The 24,401-nt window shown below is 49.1% G+C and overlaps 1 protein-coding gene across 1 annotated transcript; it reads left to right on the forward strand.

Moving 5' to 3' along the window:
- Positions 1-15,085: 15,085 nt before the first annotated feature.
- Positions 15,086-18,471, forward strand: ADORA3 (adenosine A3 receptor). Its single transcript, NM_001434657.1, has 2 exons — positions 15,086-15,747; positions 17,416-18,471. The coding sequence occupies exons 1-2, from the start codon at positions 15,356-15,358 to the stop codon at positions 18,017-18,019; spliced, it is 996 nt and encodes a 331-aa protein (NP_001421586.1). The 5' UTR covers positions 15,086-15,355; the 3' UTR covers positions 18,020-18,471.
- Positions 18,472-24,401: the final 5,930 nt, after the last annotated feature.

Here is a 24,401-nt window from a genome sequence, read left to right on the forward strand (position 1 = left end):
AGTCTAAAAAATAGATTCTGCTCAGATAAGTAGCAGCCAGAGTTTGTAAGTTCAGAATTTGAACAGTCTTGTGGGCTGGGAGTGAGAGTATATCAATGCTATTGCTTCTGGGCAAATGGATTTCAGTATGGAGTTCACGCCTTCTTTAATTAGAACTAGGAGAGAGCATGCTATAGTGACAAATACTTGGTCTTGCTGTCAGGCAAACCTTGGTTCAGATTCTGTCTCTGCTACCCGCCATCCTTGTGACCTTAGGAAAATTGCTTAATCTCTCTGAACTTCAGACTTCTTGTCTAGAGCAACAGTTCTCAACCAGAGTGATTTTGCCCCCCAGGGAGCATTTGGTAATGTCTGGAGACATTTCTGATGGTCACAACTTAGGGGTGTGGGGGCGCTACTGGCATTTAGTGGGTAGAGGCCATAGATGCTGCTAAACATGCTACGATGTGCAGACAGCCCCTGGTCCAAAATAGCAATAGAACTGAGGTTGAGAAATCCTGGTTTACAGATAACATAAACAAAGTGTCTGGCATAAAATGGGTAGGTGCTGAATCGATGGTAGCTATCACTACCAAATGATCAATTCAGTGTGGCCAGTTGAAGACCAGACTCTGGGGAAGCAAGGATCATGCAAGTCTGGCTTTGGTTCAGGAAAAGTCCCCAGCAGCGTCCTTGCAGTCCACTGGATGGTTAGTGCGGGTGCCACAGACAGGCTCACTGCAGTGGCTCTGCCTGCCCCGGGCCCGATCCCGGCTCTGCCATTTACTACAAGTGTATTCTTGGGCAAGCCGCTTAACCTCAGTCTACTTATCTACACAGTGGAGACAATAATGATACCTGCCTCAGAGATGTGTTAGGATGGGCAAAGGACAGGTCTGAACAGCATAGTAACCACTCAACTAAGATTTGCTGTTATTACAAGGGGGGTAGTGCCAAGAGGACACTGATTTTAGTAAGAAGCTCTGAACTTCTTGATATGAGATATGAAGGGGAACACAAACCGGACAGAAATGGATAATTCAAATGGCACCAGAAAGTCCATCAACTCTAAGTTGCTGGGCACGGTGCCAGGTATTTATAACCATCATCTCATCAAAGCCCTTTGACCACTCTCTGAAGTGGCTTTTATTGACCTATTTCGGTCTTATTCCACAAGCAGGGAAACAGGCTCCCAACAATTAAAGTAACTTGCCCAAACTCACACGGCCCTAAGGGGTAGAACTAGGGTTTTGAATCCAGGTGTGACCCCATCCTGTTTTTGTGCCTGAGATTCAGAAGTGCTCAACTCAGGGCAAATTCCCAGATATGAAACATTCAATGAGTTGGAGGTTTTTACATCTAAGGAAAAGAAAACAAATTTAAAGCCAAGCCTCTATCTCTAGTACTGGCTGGGACATGATGGCCTGGGGCACGTGGGCATGAAAGGGGAGCAGGACACTGGTGACAGGAGCAGTCCTTGCTTTGTTCCAGTGACAACTGCTGAGGCCAGGAAAGCCACCTTGCATTGCCATGGCAGCATAACGCCACTCATGGGGAGCATTTCTTGGTAATGGCTGAGGCCTGTCAGCCTACGGAGGGAGTGTGGCCTGTGAGGTCACTCAGTGTTGGCACTTTCAGCCCCAACGAGATCTTTTCTAGAGCATTCCTGAGCGGCCCCTTCTCTCACTAAAGGTTTCGTGAGGCTAATGTTGCGTGTGTGTGTGTGTGTGTGTGTGTGTGTGTAGTGGGATGAGACCACAACACGCTGGGACTGAGGAGTCATCAGAACCGGGAAAAGGTGCCTGGTAGAAGCTGTGGCCTTCCTCTAAACAAACAGCTCTGTTCACATAAGGGGGGATGTGGTACCCCAAAACAGCCAAGAGGCCTGAATCTATCCCAAGATGAGCGGTGCGAAGGGGTCACACACAGTGATGCTCACGCCTGGGGCTGTGAAATGGGTGTTGTTTCACAGATCTCTGGCTTTCCTGGGGTCCCCTTCGCCCCATCTGGTGTGGGAAGGCAGCACACACGGCTTGCACCCAGAAAAGCATCTGGGCAGACCTCCCCGCTGCCTGTCTCCAGGCACAGGCGCTGGGTTTTGAGGCCTTCTCAGGAACTTGGGGCCCAGTCGCCCAGCAGAAGCTCAGGAGGAGCAAAGCACAGGCCACAAGTCCTCTGTGCCACCCTATGCCCTCTGTGTTCCCTGGGAGGCTGTGTTCTTCCTGGGCAGAAATGCTCTCCCAAGTTCACTAAACTGGTTGTTTAAATATAGGAGAGGAAACAGATGCTGGCTGGCGGAAGTCTGAGAGGACGGGGTGTTGGCGGCAGCTCGCAGAGGCTGATAAGGATGTGGGGTGTGCTCCCAGTAGGGCCTCTGCCAATTTGCTTTCGGGCCTTTCTAACATTGCCCTGAGCCACCACCATCAGAACTTGGCTCCTCCACAATCTCTTCCTCATGACTGACATGGAAAAGAGGTTATTTTTAAGCTGATCTCTGTTGACTTCCTCTTGGCCCTCACCCTTGCTCTCCTCTCTCAGAGGCCCTGAGAGCAGCTTCCTGCTTAGGCCAATTCAGCTGAGTGATACATGCAGGGTCCTGGGAGGTGAGAGCTGGCTGGGCACGGACAGGGACATGGACGAGATGGGTGCCCGGGGCAGTGTGCTGCAGGCAGAGTCCAAACCTGACTGATCTCATGACAGTATCGTCAGGGGACTCCAGCTTCAGGCTCAGGTTCTGGGGGCAGGGGGAGAGACACGTAGATCAGTCACCCACAGGAATCACGTGGAACCTGCAGTTCCAGGTCTCTCTGGGGCCATGTAAATGGGTACGGATGCTGCGCATGGGCATCACTGAGCTGATCCTGACCAGGGGCTGCCCCTGTCTGGGCCAGGCTGTGCTGACAGGACCAGCTCATCTCTGTGGTCTGCGGGGAACACCCTCTGGCGTCCCTTGGCTCACAGAGTTCCAGAGGAGTATGTCCGGCCGGGTGTACCACCAGCATCCTCAAATTGTGTCAAGGGTGAATCATACCGACAGTCCCACCCACTCCAACCCCGAGTTGGAGCAGGGGAGCTGAGCTGGCAGCCTTGTGACTTCTGGGGGATGCCCGGGAGATAAATTCCTGCGCAAAGGCCTCGAGAGCTCTGCCTCTGCTGCCTGTAGCTTCCTCCAGTTCTGAGAGCCACAGCCTCAAGTGCAGCCGCGGAGCCTGACAGCTGCCTGTGACCAATGGAGCCCATGCCTCTGGCACAAGGGGCAGTTAGTTCCTCGCAGGGACCTCCTTCCCTGTCATCTGCTGGGAGGAGACTGACAGCATCCCCAGCTCTGGTGAGGGAGCGCTAGCCCCTGTCCCCTCCCCTCTCTTAGATTGACCCTACAGCCAGGGCCTGAAAACCCCACTCAGCTGGTGATTCTTTTCTCAAATAAGCAGGGCTGAGGACCGGCATGTGACAGTTTAGGAAACTGGTGCTTCCCCTCCAAGGCACACGGTAGCGGTGGCTCCGTGCTTACCAGGTGGGAGTCCTGGTTCTGCAGCCCTTTGTGAAACCAGGCCATCCCACAGGCCAGCACCAGTCCATGCAACTCTCAGAAAGGCCTTTTTGCAGGTTAGCATCTGGGGCAAGAATGAGGCCTTGACTCTAGAGAGCTCCTCTTAGAGGAAGAGTGGCCCCTGGGGCCGTCTTTCTGTTGAATTCAGGATTCTAGACTCTCAACCTCTGTCACTTACCTGTAGCTACTGGCAAAACCCACCTCTCAAGGTCACAGTGAGGTTAAACGAGCTGCTCTGGGCCAGGTGGCACGGTGGTTGGGTGAGTGGCTGCTGAGGTGGGGCTGGCTCTACCATCTACAAGTAGCGCAACCGTGGGCAAGTTATCAACCTTTCCAAATGTCACCTTCCTTACCCGCAAAAAGCAGATGTGATGAAAATGATCAGCTCTACGATAGGGCCGCACAAGGGATCAAGGGAGAGCCTGCGACAGAGCAGTGAGCGTTGTGTGGGGCCCAGAGGAAGCCCGCAGGAGGGCAGTTGCTATTACTGTGTTCCCGTCCGGGAAAGTCCTGAGCGTTCCTGACACACCCAGGCTATTGATACTTACTTTTTCCCTTCCTTTGTCATCAACCTGACATGAAGGGAGGAGGTGTGACATAGCGTCTGCATGTGTGTGTGTGTGTGCCCACGCAAACACACACTCATAGCGGGTGGGTGCTGGTACTAGTTTTAACTTTGCTTCTAACTTACCACATCTATTCCCCCTTTGGGCCTTTGTTGTCATCTGTGAAGTGGAGAGTTGGACCTATTGTTTTCTAAGATCCATTTCAGCTTTAACATAAGAGTTCCACATTTCAAACAACATTTGTCAAAGGATAAGCATAAGCTCCCCTCATCTGGTGAAGACACAGCAGCGTTAATCTTCGGCAAGTCAAGGCTGGAGGAGTTGTGAGGCCTGTAGCAGTCTTGGGGCCTCGCACCAGCCCCGGCTGCCTATTTGCCTGTTTGTGGTTCCTCTGGAGCTTGTGCCCCTTGCCCTCCTCTCCGAGGTTCTCGCATCTTCCTCTCACGGCCCCTCCCACTGCCTCCCCTCCAACCCCACCCCAACGAGGGCCCCTGGCCTCCCCGTAGACATTTCCAGTTGGTAGATGGCATGCAGTTCACATTGGTCACTTGTTCCGTTTGCTCAGAAACAACAGCCAGCATTATTGGCAGGAAATGGAGAGGGTGCCAGCTCCGGGATAATACAAAAAACCCTAGTCATGGGCATTGGGCGGGGGTGGGGCGGGGGAGGGAAGGAGCGCGGCTGGGTCGTCTTGCTGTGACCTAGAGTTCTGTTGCTCCAGCTGAAGTCAGGTCTAGCTGTCCTCTGGGAAAGGCCAGAGGAGGCCGGTTGACTCATCTTAGAGGGACAAGGACAGAGTGGGATGCTATCTTGGAAGCTGGGAGTGATGGGAGCCTAGCTCCACAGCCCAGCCCTGAGGCTGGACCCTGGACCTGGAACAAATTCTATTTCTTTGTTCCTTTGAAATCAGGAAATCATCCAGGGTTACTGAAAGTTTAGATGATGTTTGGTGTTTAGGGTCAAGAGCAACTACAAATAAATGGTATGCAAATTAAATTACGGGCCTCGTGTGCCCTTGTGTTTGCCACGCAGCTGTTTTGGCAGAGTCGGCGGTAACATTCAGCAACCCTCAAGCCCTGCACGGGGGACCTGCATAGTGGTGAATAGTGCCGAGTGATCTGCCAGGCCCTCGAAAGTGAATGACACATGAGAAATGGAAACTATGATTATTGCTTGGGGTAATCTGGCTCTTGAGGCCAGTACTGGGAGAGCTTCACCTGCTCTCTGGCAAGATGGGGGCCCAAGTGGCTCTGAGGGGACAGTGACCTGGCAGGCTGCAAGGCTGGAACTGAGGCTGCCTTTCCCCAGGCTCACCAAGGAGTCATGGGTGGGACTGTTGGGGATCCCGCCCAGCTGGCCAGCCTGTGCTTCCCCGGGGGGCGGGTGCCATCCCCAGTGCCGACAGACCACTCTGTATGGGGTAAGCAAGGCGCTTCGTCGCAAGTGTAGAGAAGGGAGAGGAAGACGTTACTGCCTCCCTAGCATCTCCTTTGGACACTTCCCATTTCTGAAGCCAGGAGCACTGATGGGGGTTGGGGGGAGATTTGGAACAGGAATAGTACCCCTCCAGGCAGAGAATGAGAGAGTCAGTGCTGAAGAAATATAGGGTCTGGGCAGCGCGTCTTTGTGGATTCCCAACAAGCCTGTATCTCATAGGCATGGAATGACTTTCCTTTAACTCAGTATTATCAAGCACCTCATAAGTGGAGCGCTGGGCCGGGCACTGGAGTGGCTGTATGGGTGAAACATTGAAACATGGACCCTCCCCAGGGGGCTTACCTACACTGGTGCCGGGGGGTGAGTGAGCACCATGGACCAGGTTCTGTGCCAGCTGCCTCACCTGTGTCACTTCACTCTGTCCACTGTCATGTATCTTTGTCATTTATCAAAGGAGAAATGAAGACACAGAGAGTAAACAATCTGCCCAACATCGTCCTTTTAGAAACAGAGTTTAAAAGAAGAAAGATGGGTGTATTTGAAGCACAGGGCTGGACCTGATAGTGATTTCTCCCCTGGAGCATGTCGGAAAGAGGAGAGTGGGACAGGCCTGGCACCTGGACCAAGAGGTGCCGGTGTGCATGCTGCGAAGCATCTCACCATAGCTGAAGGTCCTTTAGGCACGTCTGGGGTGCTCTAGGTGCAGAAAGGCATGGCTGACGCGGGGCACTGTGACTTATTGGCACCCACCACTACACCCATTAGCATGGATTGCGGGCAGACTCATCAAGGTCAAGTGCAGCAATGGAAGAAGGAGGGATCAACCATGGGCTTGGTTGGAGGGGCCCAGGCTGTATGGCTGGGGATTCAGAGAGAGGAGACCAGAGACACGAATGAGCCAGTGAAGTGGAACAGGGACAGAGCCCCTAGGGAGAGACTGAGAAAATCAGCCCTGAAGAGACAAGGGAGCGGGAAGCACATCCTTGCAGATTCCCAACCACCTGGATTCCTAACCATTTCTGCTAGCCAAGAAGCCCAACTGCTTGCTCTGGGTTTCTCCTTGGACTTGACACTCCGGGCATTGGTTTCCTCTGGTTCCCCACTCCACCCCAAATCCTTGTCTCTTGGAAACCCCACACCAAACACAGTGATCTGGGGCAAGTCACTCGACTTCGTGAGCCCCGTCATGTCATGTGTCAGACTAAACCGGCCAGCTCAGGCCAGAGGTGGTTCTAGGTCCTGCACACAGAGCAGGGACAGGACAAGTAAGGAAATGAATAAACGAGTTCTGCTTGTGAAAGAGGTAACATAGGAAACGAACAGAGTGAGACGATGGAGAGTGCATCTGTGTGCGTGGGTGTGTGTGTAACATGGCACCATTTAGATGTATCACAGAGATGAGAGAATGAAATGGGCTATTGTACATAAAAATGCTGGAACTGCAAGCTGTAATGTAAATATCAGACTGTCTCTCTAAGGGTCCCTTTGGCTAGACTCAGACTGGTTGCATGCTGTTTTCTATCTGTACTGGTTTGAGATTATAGATGCAAAAAGCTATTCTTGTTGAGAAAGAAGTCTTCCTGAATCCCTCCGCTTGCTCTTTGGATGTAGAGAACTATGGTCAGCATACTTGCCAGATGAGAAAAAGACAGACCTGAGAACAATACATTATACATTCAATGACAGTTTATTACACGTCTCCTGCGTGCCAGGTACTATTTTAGCCTTTGGTACTGCGGAGAGAAGGGAGAGTAGCGGGGAGATATAAAGATAAATAAGGCATAATTTCTTATGGAGGTTACTAGCAAGTGGGAGAAGCAATTGTGTAAATAAATAACTACAAAACAGTGTAACAAGTGCTCAAAGAGAGGAACGTGTAAGCTGACGGAGTACAGAGCGGGAAGCTATTAACTCAGCCCAGAAGCACTTCAATCCTTTGTGGAAGTAGGGGGGGTGAACATAAATAAAGATAAACCCCACCTGAGGGAATCATAATATTATGCCCTATACAGCACCACTCCTAAGGGAGCATTTACTAGATATTGCTGGATATTGATGCCTCAAGCATTGTATTGAAAGCTTTCCTCAAAGGGCTTGCTGAACCCCAGAGGACATTTTCAGTCTCGTGATTCTTCTTTTTCTTTTCCCCAAACTGATAATCTACAATATGATTGTGCACCATTTGTGGAGGAAAAAATCTTTACCCCGAAGACATGGGAGGACTGACAAGAATCTTTGTATAACAGCCTGGAATAATCAACGTGTGGACATGCCTACAAAATAAACGCTAATGCTCCTTCTAACATTCGTTTTATAGATTTATTATTTATACCTTGCCTACTTCCAAAATGGAGGGGAAGCTGCTCATAGTAAAAGGAGAGAGCAGGATAGACTCACTAACACACTAGGGGCCAAGGGATGACATGGGCGTATAGGGGCCATGAAAACCTGAGGAAAGCAGGATTACTGAGCCAGAACACCAGCTCCCGGCCTCTTGGCTTCCCACGCAAAACTGAGTTATACAAAGCTCTCCCACTGAGCACTTTAACAAAGCAGGCTAGTTTATTAAGAAAAGCAACCTCTTTTGAGCACTGAATTCCTCAGAGAAATTTATGTGAACAAACTTTCTACAAGGGACATAGTATCAGATGACATCTTCAGTCATGAAGAAATGCCGAGACATACTTCATGTGACAGCATTCTATATTTACCTTTATAAAAAGCACAGAGAAAGGGGCTGGCCGGTGGTGTAGTGGTTAAGTTCCCATGCTCCACTTTTGTGCCCAGGGTTCATGGGTTCGATCCTGGGCGCAGACCTACACATGGCTCATCAAGCCATGCTTTGGTGGCGTCCCACATGCAGAATAGAGGAAGATTGGCAGAGATGTTAGCTTAGGGCAAATCTTCTTCACACACACACACACACAAAAGGCACAGAGAATAAGGTTATCTGGGAAGGCATTTCAGCAGAGAACTAAAGTAAATATGGTTTTACAATGTCATTGTCAGGTTGTGGATTAGCTACAGGAGTAGCATGGAGAGACTGTAGTGGGAGAGATGGCTGGCCACTCGCCACGGGCCCAGAATAACGATCTTAGCTGAGCTTCAACAGAAGCTAGAGAGCAGACAGTTGACATGATGACACACTGCCCTCAGTTAGACGCCTGATGTAGGAAACAAGAATTTCTGCCCAAAATGACAATTTGGGAGCTGGAACTGTTTTCACGTGGTTCATCGGGAAGGGCCAGGGCTTTGAAGCCAAGATAGACTTGGGTTTGGGTCCCAGCTCTGCCACTTACTGGTTGTATTGCCCAGAGCAAGTCACAAGTTGTCACCAAGCCTTAGTTTCCTCATCTGTGAAATGGATCTGGTAATACTCACTTGCAGGGTTGCTGTAGCATTGTAAACGATGCGTGTAAAAGCCTTGGCAGAGTGCCTGGCACATGTTAGTGGGCATTCTGTCAATGACAATTCTTAGGATAATAAAGATGAAAGGTCTTGTGGACTGGGAGGCGAAGACACATGTCATCAAAACAGAGGAGGTCACTTACCTCCTGCCAAGGCAGGAGGGTTTGCTCCCCATTCATTAAGGAGTGTCATCACGTTTGTTAGGTCAAAGATAAGAAGAGGGCTAGGACCCGGCCCTGATGTAAACATTTAGGATCAGCAGTTGCTCTATTCAGACTTCGTTCCTACTCCTTCTGGTGTTTAGTTAAAGGGCGTGGGGGTCAACATCTGGATCTACAGAAGGCCCACCTGAAATCAGGGCCTGAGGCCTGACCTCTGTGTGGACTGGGGAGACGTCCAGTGTGGGTGATTAGAAGCCTGGGGCTGTGACGCAGAGCAGGCTGGGTTGTGAAGGCGTTCTGAGAAATCACGGGTTCCGAAAGACAGAAAGTTCGCGAGCAAAGGCCAGGAAAATTGACCAGTGGGCCCTGTGCCCATAGAAGGAAGAGGAGAGGGCAGAGATTGGCAGGGGCTGAGGGAGGGAACAATGATGTAGGTAGACAGGGAGCTAACCGTCCCAGTGGGACCTCCCACCGGCAAGCCCTCCGGGCTCTCTGTTTTCCACGGAGCGAGGAGGCCAGAGATGGGTTCCGTCCTCACTGCCTCTTTCCAGTTGTGCATCCTGGAGTGGATATCTCCACCTCTCTGCCTCAGTTTCTTCTTTTGTGAGATGAGACGAGTACCTGCCTTGTGGAGTTGTATTAATTTAGCGAGGTGGAGTGTGCAAGGAGCTTTGCACACTAGGAAGGAAAACACGAGTATTGTTTTTGTTGGAACACTCACAGGTTTGAAAGAAGAGGATTGAATTTGGTACCGCCCAGGGATATTCTATGGGAGGGGACTGAATTTAGGCAGTTGGCAATCTATCCTTGTCTCCCTTGGCCTTAACTCTCGCTTCTTTCCTTTTCCCCACCATCTGAGGTTGCTGGTTAAGTGCTTGAAGGGGCTCCTCTGGGTTCTCCTCGTTTTCTTTCTCAGCCTGCGTCCTGAGTGACAGTGGAAATGTGCTGCCACCTGGTGGTCAATGCTGAGCATAGCGCCCCTGCCAGGACACAGGCACAAGCCTTGCAGACGCTTGAGGCTGATGCTGGGAACCCACGACTTCCTCGCCTTTTAAGTGTATAGAACCTGGAACAAATTGAGTTAGCTGAACCCTTCTCTGGAGTCTCCACCAGGGCCCGGGGGCCTTGTGACACACTCGACGTGGGTGGGGGTCTGGTGGGTGGGGCATGGGCGCCTGGAGGAGTTCCCCTTCTCTGGGCAGGATTTCCTGTTGCTCAGAGTACAGGAACCTTGACCTTTCCCTCCCATCGCCACTGGGTCTGAGTCTCCTGAACTCAGACTACAGGCCTCGGGAGCCCTGGCTCCTTGACCACAGCTCGGGTGGCTCAAGTCACTGGGCCCTAGCAAGACGCCCTCTGGGGACAGCGGCTCCAGATCAGCCCCTGGAGGAAGGCATCTGAAGGGCCCAGCCTCCTCCCGCTGGGCTGACTGGGAGGAGGAGAGGGAGGAGTGCTGGGTGAGGGGGAGTGACGGCAGGACCCCTTCCTGGAGTGCCTCTGAGCTCTCGTCCTTTCTAAGCCTCTGCTGTTGGCTAGCAAGCACAAAGCTCTGTAAAAACATAAGGCTTTAGGGAAGTGGCGAGGGGGCCAAGAGGAAGTGAGCAAACTGATTTTGTGCAACTCTGCCGCCAGCAGTCAGTCAGTGAGAGCCAGCCCCGGGCAGAAGCCGCCACCTTCTGCCCACCAGACATCCTGTCTCAGCGCCTCCTGCACCGGTTCTGGGGCTCCAGAGTCCTTTCCTGGGCCCCCATTCAGGCGCATCTTGCTACCGCAGCCTGGTTGCGGGGGTTTCCCAGGCTTTTCTGAGAAGCTGCAAAGGATCAGATGAACCGTCTCTGGCTAACCACGCAGGATGTGAACCAGACCCCAAAGGCAAGATTGTAGCCTTGTGGTTGTGCTGTGTCCAGTTGTGCCAGCCCAAGGAGGCTCCAGGCCGGGGTTTGGGACAGGTGAGGCCTTTCCCAAGGCCTCCAGTTGCTTCCCCTGCCATTCAGGCCCACGGTTCCTCCCAGATCCTGGCTTCCTCCAGGAAGTTCAACTTCTTTTAGTAGAATTGAAGCAGACATGGTCCTTCTTTTAGATGGGAAAATCTCTTGAGTCATATTTCACTTATAATTTATTTTATTTAAAAATAATTTTTTTGGCACGTTGATCCCGTGAAAGGTTTCTTTCTGGCCAGAGCGCCTCCTGGGGCTCTGGCCCCCCCGGTGGCCTTGTACAAGCATCTCTCGGATTCCTCCATCTCTTCCTGACTCAGAGCTGGTGCTAGACCTACACTGCCCTTGAGCTCTGTGCCTGCAGTCTTGGTGGCCACTTTCTTTTCCAGACGGGAGGTTAGAACCTCCCATTGGTAGTGTGGCGACATGAAGTCCAGGGTCTCCTTGTACTTGTGAAAGCTTCATGTGGTGGCTCACTTGCTCATTCATTTACCAAGGGCTGTGGTTCAGAACCTGGGCTCTGAAGCCAGGGGCCTGGGTTTGAAGGCCAGCTCTGCCATTTCCTAGCTGTGCAACCCTGGGCAGGTTACTTAACCCTTCTGAGCCTCAGTTTGCTCAGCAGTAATGACAGTATCCAATTCATCAGAGAGCATTGAATGAGAGCATGTGAGTAAAATGCTTAACATGCTAACTGGTATAATGGAAAGTGCTTAACAGGTCCTAGTTGATATATTGGTGTTGTACACTCGGTGCTGGCTGTATGCCTCTGGTTCACTCAGGCGCTTTCCCATCCGTTCATTTATCAGTTTACCAAGCACCTCCTCTCTGCCAGGCATTGTGATGAGGGTAGGAAACGCAGAGATGAGAAGTGAAGGTGCGTGCCCTCCATGAGCTTACAAGATAATGGGGGAGGGCTGTATAAACACAGCATGTTGGGGTCCCAGAGCGGGTGGTATCTGGGAAGTTTTCTTCAATGTCCTGTGTGAGAAGAGTCTTGAAGGAAAAGTGCCTGTGTTCCAGGTGGACGCGGGGGAGAAACACCTTCCTGGCTGGAAGGGAGTATGTGCACAGGGGTGTGGGAGTGGAAGAGCAGGCCCCTGGGCCGCCTGTGCTCAGCATGGGGGCGCTTATGGTTTCTGGGGGAACCAGGCGACAGGAAGCTGTGGAGGCTGGGAGACTCCGGCGCCATTTCAAAAATGGGGGCAGCTTGGAGGCTGTAGGGGGACTCGCATCTGGGGATGGGTTAGGAGGCAGTCTCTACGTGAGAAATGATGAGGAAAGTTACTTAATCAACAGTGGCTGTGGGCTGTGGATAAACGAGGTGACCATCTGCCCTGGCATCTCTGTCCTCTGTCCCCAACTGCCCTTTGGTGTTCAACCTAGAGTGAAAAGGATAGGCAGGGCCCGTCCCAGGCCAAAATGTTAAGTGACTGTGAGAGCCTTACCCTCACCCCTCAGATCGCCCCCCTGAGCAGCGATGGGCTCTGTCTACTCAGAACACATAAAGAAAAGGCTTCCCATGTTCATGGAGAGGAAATTCCCCAAGTATGTGCAGAGAATTCTGGAAACAGAATCCCCAGGTAGGAAGAAGGAGGTAGGTCGGTGGCCCCAAGTGTGTCCCCTGCCTCTCCGTTTGCCTGTGGGTTATCCTCTCACGGGCTACCTGTCCCCACCACGCTGCTCTTGTGACCCGTGCTTGGACAAAACTCCTCTCTTTGGTTCTTCTAACCCAACCGAGATAGGCTGGTCCCAAAAGGACTCACCTGGGTCCTAAAGGAGAAGAAAGGGGCAAGAATCCAAAACCACACACATCAGGTTTCCATCTCTAGCTGTCAAATCCATCCCTGTCACCTCAGTCCACTTCCCGTGGGCCAGGTCCATCGCTCAGGCACTCTTCCTGGCCCCCACCGCCTCTCCCCTCCCCCGGCTCCTGGCCCGTAACCACACAAGGGCCTCTCTCTCTTTTTTCCAAAATGTGGGAGCTGTCCATTGTGCGACCAGCTCTCAAACGTAGAGCAAAGGTCTGTGCTCCCCTCTGCCACAGGGGGGCCCTCCCTCTGGCCTTGGCCTCCCCTTGTTGGGCTGTGAGGCAGACCAGGGTTGCCAAGCCCTCCAGGAACCCTGCTCCTTGGCTGTACAATCGCCACAACCGGGCAACACGACTCGTCCCTGTACCAGAGGGTCTTTCTCTCACATAAGCTTCTTTGGTGCTACTAGGTGGCTGAGGGTCGAGCGGAGGGTACATTTTGTACAGCGAGTCACCAAGATTCAATGATTGCTTTAGGGTGAGAATGACTTGGGTCGGTAGCACGCAGCCTTCTAGAAATCGCTCCCTGTGGCTTCCTTCTCCAAAGCAGAGATAAAAAAGCAGTGGCAGTAGAAACATTCATGACAGGCCACATTGGAGGCTTGGGAAGCTTCTCGAGTTCCCACAGTGCAGGGATGCGGGCACTGGGACATTGCAAAGTGCCAGAGACACGGAAATGCAGTTGGAGAGGGCTGCCCCTTCATGTCTGGGGAGTTCTTTCGGAGAAATGGCAAGTCTAGTGAGGGTGAGCAAGGCTTCAGATAAGCTTGGACCGACCTGGGAGGAGGCGGGGGAATCAACGGGTGACGTAGAAGCAGAAAACTGAAGAAGACCCTGGCAGGCCCCGTGCTGAGGCATCTTGCCCGCGCCCCTGTGAAAAGCATTTGCTAGTAAACACCAGAACAACACTGTTGTTATCGTTGCATTTTATTTTTGGCTGTACATAGACTGGTGCTTAGGGTAAATGCTATAAACTCTTCAATCCGCTGTGTGGGCTTAGGTCCAACTGTCCCTTTTGCTGTCTCTCTAAATAATCACTTTGGGGGGGCACCGAGACACTTAAACTAGGTGGACCCCAAATAACAATTGCATTCAACTGTCTGGTTCCCAGGAGTTAAGACTAGGGGAGCAACTTCAGGGAAAGAATCTGATTCCCAGGAAGACACCCGTTCCTGCAGCGTGGGAGTGGGGTGCGGGGCACGAGGGTAGGAGGTTATGCCGTGTGATCATGTGCGCAGCATGGTGCCCTTTCCCTCCTTTCTGCATGGCTGGTCATCCTGTCATCCTGTTGTTCCTCAAATAGATTTGACCCAGGCTGGTTGCTAGTGTGAGGGCTGGTGGATGTGTGGGTAGAGAAGGGGAGATGGAGGCTCAGCAGCTGTGATGCTTATGGGAGGAGTTGAAGTTTTGTTCTTCTGAGCAGGGAATCTTAGCTTGTCCCTTTGGCACAAGATCTTTGATACCAAGGCCGGGTTCCAGCTGTGCCCAGCAGAGTCGACTCACACGGTCAAATCTCAGTGCTTGCTGTTCTGCGTTGTCTTTGCCCATTCAGGCTGATATAACCAAATGCCAAAGACTTATAAGCAACAGAAATTTATTTCTTACAGTTCTGGAGGCTGGGAAGTCCAAGATCAAGGCATCAGCAGAATCCATGTTTGATAAGGACCCACTTCTTGGTTCATAGATGGTGGAAGGGGCAAGGGAGCTCTGTGGGGTCCCGTAAGAACACTAATCCCATTCATGAAAGCTCTACTCTCATGACCTAATGACCTGCCAAAGGCCCCACTTCCAAACACCATCACCTTGAGGACCAGATCTCAATGTATGAATTCTGGGAGGACACAAACATTCAGTCTATAGCATGCACTAAGAAAGAATAAATTCTGGCTGAGGTTAGAGGCTGCCGCTAAAGTCTATTACTTGTTCCTCTGCATTCCCTGCTTGCCTCTTTATCACAAGATCTCTCTGCTAAGCTAGCAGAAAGCCAGAATACTGCATAGTCAGGGCTCCCAGCTCCTCTCCCACCCAGTGCTACACTCTCATCTGGCCCATGTGTCTCCATGCCGCTCACACCCCCTCCTCTGTTCTTTCCTTCTTCTTGCTGAGTGTTCTTGGCTCTGTGCTTCCTCTAAGCCCATCTCACTTCCTGAAACACCCTTGAAGAGGCCTGCTTATCTCGATGGAGCTTGAGTAGCCCTCTGGGGGCAGGGGAAGGCAGAGGCCTTGAGCGTGTCTGTCTGGGGAACTAAGAGCAGCAGCACTTTCAGATTCAGTCCACATAGAGCTGTCCGCCAGGCTTCCAGGAACCCAGGGATGCGTGGCCTACAAAGGGGCTGGAAGTGATTGCCCTCTGATGGGCTCTTTCTAAGGAGAGGGAGTCCTGCAAGAGAGCGCCCCACCAGAGAAGAGAAGGAATGGTCAAGTTGTGAGTTTTAGATGGTTGCTGCTGTACTTGGACCTCGGGCAAGATGTCTGGCAAGAGCTAGGCTCACCAGCCCACACAGATCCTGATGGCATGCTTGTCCCCTGGGAAGCTCCTCTGGGAAAGCAAGATGCCTGTCAATGGCACTGCCCTGTCGTGGGCCACCGCTACCTACATCACTGTGGAGATTCTCATTGGGCTCTGCGCCATAGTGGGCAACGTATTGGTCATCTGGGTGGTCAAGCTGAACCCCAGCCTGCAGACCACCACCTTCTATTTCATCATCTCCCTAGCCCTGGCAGACATTGCTGTTGGCGTGCTGGTCATGCCTTTGGCCATTGTCATTAGCCTGAGCATCACAATCCACTTTTATAGCTGCCTTCTCATGACCTGCCTGATGCTTGTCTTCACCCATGCCTCCATCATGTCTTTGCTGGCCATTGCTGTGGACCGATACCTGCGGGTCAAGCTCACGATCAGGTAACCTCTTCAAGAGGGGTGGTGGAGCAGTGATGGGGTGCCTGGGAAATGGGGATACAAAGTGCAGATCCCAGACCCTTTGAGTGAAAACAAATCCAAATTGGCCTCTGCACTTGAAAGAGGACACTCAATTTCTTCTCACCATTTGGCATGTGTGAGGTTTAACAATGATGAGCTGAGACTCAGAAACTAGAAACAGAAGAATTCTCCCTTTGCTCTCCACCGACTCTGGGAGTATATGCTCCATCCCCCAAGGGAGCTAAAGAAGATGAAAGCTTGATGCATTTTTAATTAGTAAAAAATGCTCTTGACTTTTAGAAATGATAGAAATGTACTAGACAAGATAAGGAACAGAGAGCTAAGGATAAGAGGAGATAAATTGATAGTTCTGTTCTTTGCCAATGTAAGTTATTTTAAAAGTTATTTTAACTTTGCTTCCTCTTCTATGTTGAGAAGGGGGTCAAAAAATTTCTCCATTGCAGAAAGTAGTAACAACCTTTCATGTGACCATGTGAACTGAACATCCTGCCAAATGAAGAAATCTGATTCCCCAGCTGTCCTGAACTCCATCTCCTCCCATCTGGTGTTTCTCCTCCATCCTCTTGGGAGAGAGCATGGCAAGGGAGCTAGAAACAAGCTCTCGATACAAACAAGCCTGGGTTCAAAACCCCGATCTTGAGATCTGATCTTGGGCAGGTTATTTAACTTTCTCTGCTTCACATCTCGCAGTGGTTAAGATGCTCTTAACTCAGATCTCTTTTCCGTTTAGCTCCACCACTTCTAGCTTGCACGAGATACTTACTTGTCTGTTTCATTTTTTTCACCTATAAAGTGGAGATAATAATCTCATCTTCCTCATATGATTAAATGGGTTAATACATGTAAAGCTCTTAGAAAAAAATGCCTGGCACACAGTCGATGCTCAATAGACAGTAGCTATAACTATTATTATTTTCAGCATTGCCATTAATGAAATGGAGATTATCATAAAAATATCTCCAGTTCGTTGTGGGATTTCATTGAGATAAAGTCTACTGAGTACATAGTTGGTACTTAACAAATTCAGTTTCCTTTTTGCAGACAATAGGGTGTTGTCAGGAAGGATGGTTTAAGGAGAAATGGTAACTCTCGTTCGATGAGTCTTTAAAGTTCTCAGAAGCCCTTCACCACCATCGCAACTCCATAGACTCATTTAACTCAAACACCAAGTATGGATGCCAGTGCAAACAGAGACGCAGGGGCGGGCACATGTCGAGGGGAAGAGCAGAGGGGCATAGTCTATTTACGGGCATCAGCATCATAGCCAAAATAAACAATGCGCTTCACAGGAGACAAACATGCTTTGAGGGGTTTATTTCTCACCTAGTAGGCAGTCCCAGGAGACTTAGATAGCTCTTACCTCCTAGGAAATGAAGAATTCTTGGGCTGGAAATGGAGCTGTGAGTGGGGCGTGCAAGCGCCTGACTCTAGGCAACATATTCCTGATCCACTCTACATGGTACTTCTTTAGAAAAGTCCCCAGAGAAGTTGGCTGGATTTTTCTCCAATCATTGTCTGCTCATCTTCATATCCAGCAGAGTTCAGCCTAAATCACCATAGAATACCAATGCTCTCCAGTTCCTTAGCAATTCCTGCTGTGAACTCACTGACTCTCTTCCATTCAAACAGATACAAGAGGGTCACCACTCAAAGAAGAATATGGTTGGCCCTGGGCCTTTGCTGGCTGGTATCATTCCTGGTGGGATTGACCCCCATGTTTGGCTGGAACAAGAAACTGACCTCAGGGTCCAAAAATGACAGCCTTGCATGCCAATTCCGTTCTGTTGTGAGCATGGACTACATGGTCTACTTCAGCTTCTTCACCTGGATCTTCATCCCCCTGGCTGTCATGAGTGCCATCTATCTGGACATCTTCTTTGTCATCCGGAACAAACTCAGTCAGAACTCTTCTGGCTCCAAAGAGACAGGTGCATTTTATGGACGGGAGTTCAAGACAGCCAAGTCTCTGTTTCTGGTTCTCTTCTTGTTTGCTTTGTCCTGGCTGCCTTTGTCGATCATCAACTGTATCACATACTTTAACGGTGAGGTACCACAAACTGTACTGTACTTGGGCATCCTGTTGTCTCATGCTAACTCCATGATGAACCCTATTGTCTATGCATGTAAAATAAAGAAGTTCAAGGAAACCTATCTCTTGATCCTCAAAACCTGTATGATCTGCCAATCTTCTGATTCCTTGGACTCAAGCATGGAGCAGACTCTGAATAGTTAACCATGAAAGATGACTCTCCATCCCATTGACCTTCAGATTTAGCATCAACAAACACTTGAGGTCTATCCACCTGGGCCAACGGCTGTCACATCGTTGATTCCTTCCACCGAGGTGGGCAACATTTGGCTGGCTGCCTCCACTTCTACTTCCTCTACAACCCTCTTCCTCTAATTCTATTTTTTTTCTTGTCCTTCTCTAATTCAATTTTCTGGATGCCTGACTTGAGGACAATGTCCTATTGTTACTGCTGCCTGTGTTCCTCCTTCTCAAATAGGAAGAGAAATCATAGAGTCTGAGGGATGCCTCACTGACTTACTGACAGAAGGCTCCAATCAAGCTGGATATGTCCATGACGGAGATTCAGTTCCACTCCCTCGTGGAGCTAAGCAAAGATGCCTGCTCAGCAGATGCCTGGGAGATGGTGGGAACAGAAGGAGTGAACTGAGTTTAAGGGGAACTTAAACTCCTGAATTCACCCTTAAAAGCATTTGAATAAACGAAAGATGACAGCTAACTGTTGTGTGTCTCTTTGCTGAGGGTGAGGGTCACTTGGGGCTTGAAGACCCAGCTGACTGCTCTTGACACTCAGCCTGCTTGCTACCTGGAACCATGCGGCATGCTCACCTGTGTGAATTCTGGGGCCTTCATCCGTTGCCCCAGATCACCCTGCTCCTTTTTCTGATCAAAGCATTCTTCAACTTTATGAACCGTTAATCAATTGTTAGAGAAAGAATGATTCTCTCTCTAGAGCTGAGTCCTAATCATTTCCTCTGGTGTCTCATTTTACTGGGAGTAGTGAGGGGTCAAAAGAGACACTGGATAGCTGTTATTCGTTGAGCACTTCCTATGCACTAAGCACTTTTCATCCAACATCTCTTTTGGTCATGACAATCTTTGAGGTAGGTACCACCATTATTATCATCTCTATTTTGCAGAAGGAAAAAATGAGGCACAGAGAGGTTAAGTGACTGGTCCACAATCACACGATTAACAAGAAGTAGAGCCAGGATTTAAACTCAGCCCTGACTTATGGGAGAACCCAAGCTTCTCACCACCTGTTCTCAGACATGAAGAGGGACTTGTAACTTCTCCAAAGTCCAAACTCTCAAGTTCACCTAATGTATAATTAGCAGATACATGGGTACAAACTACGGCTTGTATACTTGAGGACTGCCTGGGTTTTTTGCCTTAGCTACTATCGTTGATCTCATTAATCGGGACACCAGAGAGGTGGAGTTCCAGTCCCATCATTCGAGCACTGAGTGTGGCTCTGGGGATTCAGCGTGGCATCTCTGCTGTAGTCTACCCAAATTTGCAGCTCTGGACTCTCACTCCTAAGATAATAAATACATGAACTTGACGAGAACAGCAAGATACAGATTTCAGTGAAACCATGTCAAAGAGGATAGATGTACTGAAAATGTTTTTTATTAATTCTTAGCCAGTCCTGAAAGTTTATCCTAACCCCAATCTTAGGCTGGAGCCCGATAACCATATTTATCTTGCTAACATTTTATTTCAGCAAAGCTCCTTATTTCTCTTCCTGAAACCCCAAGAAGAATCAACACTATCAGGGCAGTTAAAAGACTTGTGTATACTTTCCTAGTAATGCCAAACTGAGTTGGTCACCCCACCCACCCACTTCCCAGCACCGCTCACAACGGCGTCTTAGAGGCAGAGGCCGGGAGCACAGCCCAGTGTTCCTGTGGGTACTGGATGTGGGTGGTTACCTTAGTACTGACAATCTCTCCTTCAACACTTTAGGAGACCTTTTTTCTTTAAAAATACAAGCTCCCTCCCCCCCAACTTTTTTTTTTCTTAGTGGTATCCCCTTGTTTGATTTAAAGCTTTTCCCCCTGAATTACTTTTGTGTTTAGTTAAAATGCCCAGAGGGACGAGGCCCTGGGTTTACTCTGGGCTCTGGTCCCCTTGACACCCTGTTCCACCCAGGAACCATCTGCCCAGTTGCAGACTTGAGGGAAGTGCTGGTTAGTTGTCAGTTCCACATAATCGTCACACAATGCTTCTTAGTTTACAATCTCTAACCTACTTGCTATAGCAACACTTGTTCCTGCTCTTTTTGGAAACGATTTAAAGTGACCACTTCCCTCAAAACAGAACAGCAGTCTTTGCTGGTCATTCGGTGTCATCAGAGGAGCTGTGGCTCCTGAGCTTCGGAAAGACTTTATTTTCTTTCTCCTTTTCTCTCTTCTCCTCCTGCCTCCCCTTCTCTTTCTTTTTCTTTCTGATGGCCACTGCTTCGCAAACCCATTGAGGGTTTGTAGGGAGTCCCCTGAGCTAAGGGGTCCCACCAGCCCAGAAGAAGCTCTTACAGTGAAACGCCTTTTGGTGTGGACTCGAAAAAATGAACCAAGAGTTGTTGGCAAGGAGCTTGGGTGGAAGTGGTGAGTTCCAACCTGGTTTCAGGTTTAGAGATTATGTCACAGGAGTCTCACTGAGTCATCTCCCACTAGCTCCCTTCGGCTAAACAGTGAAGGGTGGCTGTTGGGTGTTTATTCTAAACGAATCAGGTAAAAAGACCACCCAGACAAAACCAAGGTTTGCTTCCTCCTCCTCCATATGAATTCACTGGAACCAAGGTAGATGTTGATTAGCTGGCCTTATTTATCCATTTTTTTAAGTCAAGTCAATGGTGGAAATAAGCAATGACTGAATGAGAAGGGCGAAGGCTATTTATTCAGAGCTTGCTAGAGCAAGGGAGTCAGCCACTGTCACTTGCGTCCTGGCAGAGGCTCAAAGGCAGGCAGAGGATGGGAAAGCTTACTAGTGGGAAAAAGAAAAGGCTTCAGGTGTGGCCTGGTTGGATGCTGCTGCCCTGGAGAAGCTGGAGGCACGCTAACTAGAAGAGGGCATCCTGCGTGATTGCTAGAGGCGCATGTTTGCCTTTCTCTGGTTGGTCCCAAGTTGGAAGCAGGAAAAAATTAAGAAAGCTGTCAGTCGTTAACCAAGTCCTGGCCATTTTAAGCCAGTTGTTACAGAGATTATTGCTTGGAGCTCTCAACTGTTGCTAGAGATAATGGTTTGACTTCCCAAAAGTCTGATTTCTAGCAGGCTGGCTTTCTGGGCTGGTTGTAGGCCAGAGTTCTATTTTTATATACTGTCCGGCTGTTGTCTGTTTGTGTATTCAGTTTCTTACAGCCAGATGCATATTTTCTAGAGAAACTCTGCCTTAAGATCCCATACTGGGTATGATGGGAATAAGAAGTCACATCTTGCCCCAGCCACTCGGATGACGTGGTGTCTGTAAAGTCTCTTTGTAAACTCTAATGTGCTCTACAATTTTGCGGTATTCTTCCTATTGAGGAAGAAGAATATTGTGACGGAAAGAACTTTTTTTTCAGATTTAGCATCAGACCACAATGGCTGTACTAGCTGTGAGAACTTGGGCACATTTCTTCTATTTTTTAAGTTATACTTTTTGGTGAGGAAGACTGGCCGTGAACTAACATCTGGTTCCAATCTTTGTCTTTTTTTTCTCCCCAAAGCCCCAGTACATAGTTGTATACCCTAGTTGTAAGTCCTTCTAGTTCTTCTATGGGGACACCGCCACAGCATGGCTTCATCAGCAATGTGTAGGTCTGCACCTGGGATCCAAACCCATGAACCCCAGGCTGCCAAAGCGTGTGAACTTAACCACTATGCCACAAGGCCCGCCCCTTGGTTTGTATTTCTAAAAAATATTCTTTAAATTATCAATTCGTTTAATCTTATTACACATTTATCTTCTTATTTACACATCTAAAGAGTGAGAATTAATTCCACCTTTAAGAGGTAGGAACAGAACTAACAACACCATGTAATACAGACAGTCCCTGATAGATGATGGTTCAACTTACGACTTTTTGACATTACGATGGTGCAAAAGTGATATGTATTCAGTAGAAACTGCATTTCAAATTTTGAATTTTGGTGTTTTTCCCAGGCTAGTGATACACAATGTAATACTCTCTGGTGATGCTGGGCAGTGGCAGCAGCCACAGCTCCTAGTTGGCCACGCGATCACAAGGGTAAAGAACTGATACACTTACGACATATTCTGTACCCATCCAACCATTCTGTTTTTCACTTTCAGTACAGTATTCAATAAATTACATGAGATATTCAACACTTTATTATAAAACAGACTTTGTGTTAGATGATTTTGCTCAACTGTAGATTAACGTGTGTATTCCGAGCATGTTTTAGGTAGGCTCGGCTAAGCCGTGATGTGCAGTAGGTTAGGTGTATTAAATGCATTTTCACCTTATGATGGGTTTATTGGGACACATCATTTACTCCCCATCAAACCTTTATGAGGTCAACAAATAAACTTGGCAACTGCAACATAAACGGAGGAAGATCTGTACTCAGAATGCTGATAGATACATCTGTTTATTCTTTCTAACTCTGGGCCTTTCGTTTACTTTAGAATGCTACTTTTTCATGTCTTGGGCATTTTCCTAATATCTGGGCACAATCCTTTTCTCTTTCCGTTGATACTTTCTTCGATTTCATGATGTTTCATGGTGCCATCTCTGAGCAATTCTTAGCGTTTGTTTTGCATGCAGCTTTCTCAGAGATAAGGGACTGCTTTAAAAATATACAACCATAGTATCTATATTAATTATGAATTTCTGTGTAATAAATTACCCTAAAACTCAGAGTTTTAAAACAATAATCCTTTATTATGTCGTGGTTTCTACGGGTCAGGAGTTCGGGAGCATCTTGGTTGAGTGGTTTGTGCTCGGGGTCTCTCAGGAGGTTGCTGGATCTGCAATCATCTGAAGGTTTGATTGTAGCTTGAGGATCCACTCCCAAGGTGGGTCACACATCTCTGGAAAGTTGATGCTGGCAAGTTGGTTCCTTTCCACATGGACCTCTCACAATATGGTGGCTTGAGAGTCCTCACAATATGGTGGCTAACTTCCCGAAGAAGGAGCAGTGCAAGAGACTAAGGTGGAAGTTTCATACCTTTTATGACCTAGCCTTGGAAGTCATACGTCTGCCGTATTTAACTGATCACACGGGCCAGCCCTGATTCAGTTTAGGGGAGACTACACGATGGCATGAGTACCAGGAGCCATCTTAGAAGCTGGCTATGACAATGTCATTATCACATCTGAAAAAAATTTAACAATAATTTCTTAATATCATCAACAATCTACTCACCATCTTAATTTCCTCAATTGTTTGCCTCAATCAGGATCCAAATAAGTTCCATATATTTCAGTTTGTCATTATGTTTCTTAAGCTCCCTTTTTTCTTCTTCTTCTCCGTTTTTTTGCTGAGGAAGATTCACCCTGAGCTAACATCTGTGCCAGTCTTCCTCTGTTTTATATGTGGGTCACCACCACAGCATGGCTGATGAGTGGTGTAGGTCCGCGCCCAGGATCTGAATCTGTGAACCTGGGCCGCCAAAGTGGAACATGCTGAACGTAACCACTACGCTATGGGGCCAACCCCTCTTAAGCTCCTTTTAATCTATAGATTCCTCCTTCCTTCCTATTCTTTTCACCTTGAAGTTTATTTGTTGAACTCATAGAGGTTTGATGAGGTGGAAATGAGGCAATGTAGGTAAAACACATACCGTGATGCAGGCCTGCAGCTGGCCCATATTCTGACCTCATGTGAGTTAGAGAAAGGCTCCCATTCCTCAAGACAGGACATGATTGAGCAACCTGGACAACCATCCAGGTCTGGCCCTTGATGGGAAGTGCTAGTCTGGGGTGTGATAAGTAGCATTCAGCTTAAATTCACCTGAGGGGTGGTTCCATAATTCAAACTTTAAAAATCAGTGGTCAGGTCATATGAGTCCCATTAGAATCAGGGGACAGCTCTTCTTAATTTGTCCCAGCTCTGCCCGGGAGAGCATCCAAGAAGTCCGGAGGCTGCCGCCCTGGCTGCTGACACCCAAACACCCACACTTTCACCGCTCACATGCTCCAGATGGGCAGGCACATCTGCTCCCTACAGCTTCATGGTCCACCCACTAACCTCATTCCCCGGGTGAGGCTTCAGGGTCCACTCAGGAGTCTGGGAGGTCAAGAATCTCCTTACTAGTCTTCCTCTAGCTAAATAGGAATTGGGCCTCCAAGAGTGGTAGGTGGACAAGAGGAGGGGCCTCTGGTGATACCTGGACCATTGGCAGGACAGAGCCCACTCGCACCCACAAATGTGTGCCAGTGATGGTGTGTGTGCACATGCTCTTCTGAGTGTGTACAGGCTCTGTTGTCTCAGGTGGATTTACCCAGAAGGGGCATCTCCATTGGTGTTTTGGGCTCTGCCATGAAGCCCAGAATTTTCTCAGTTACCCCATATTATTGTATAAGAAAGTTTATGTCCATGAATGGCATCCCTCTGATGAGGTACCCTTGTGCAGTGC

Source organism: Equus caballus, chromosome 5 (genome assembly GCF_041296265.1).
Source record: "Equus caballus isolate H_3958 breed thoroughbred chromosome 5, TB-T2T, whole genome shotgun sequence".
Taxonomy (NCBI): Eukaryota; Metazoa; Chordata; class Mammalia; order Perissodactyla; family Equidae; genus Equus; species Equus caballus.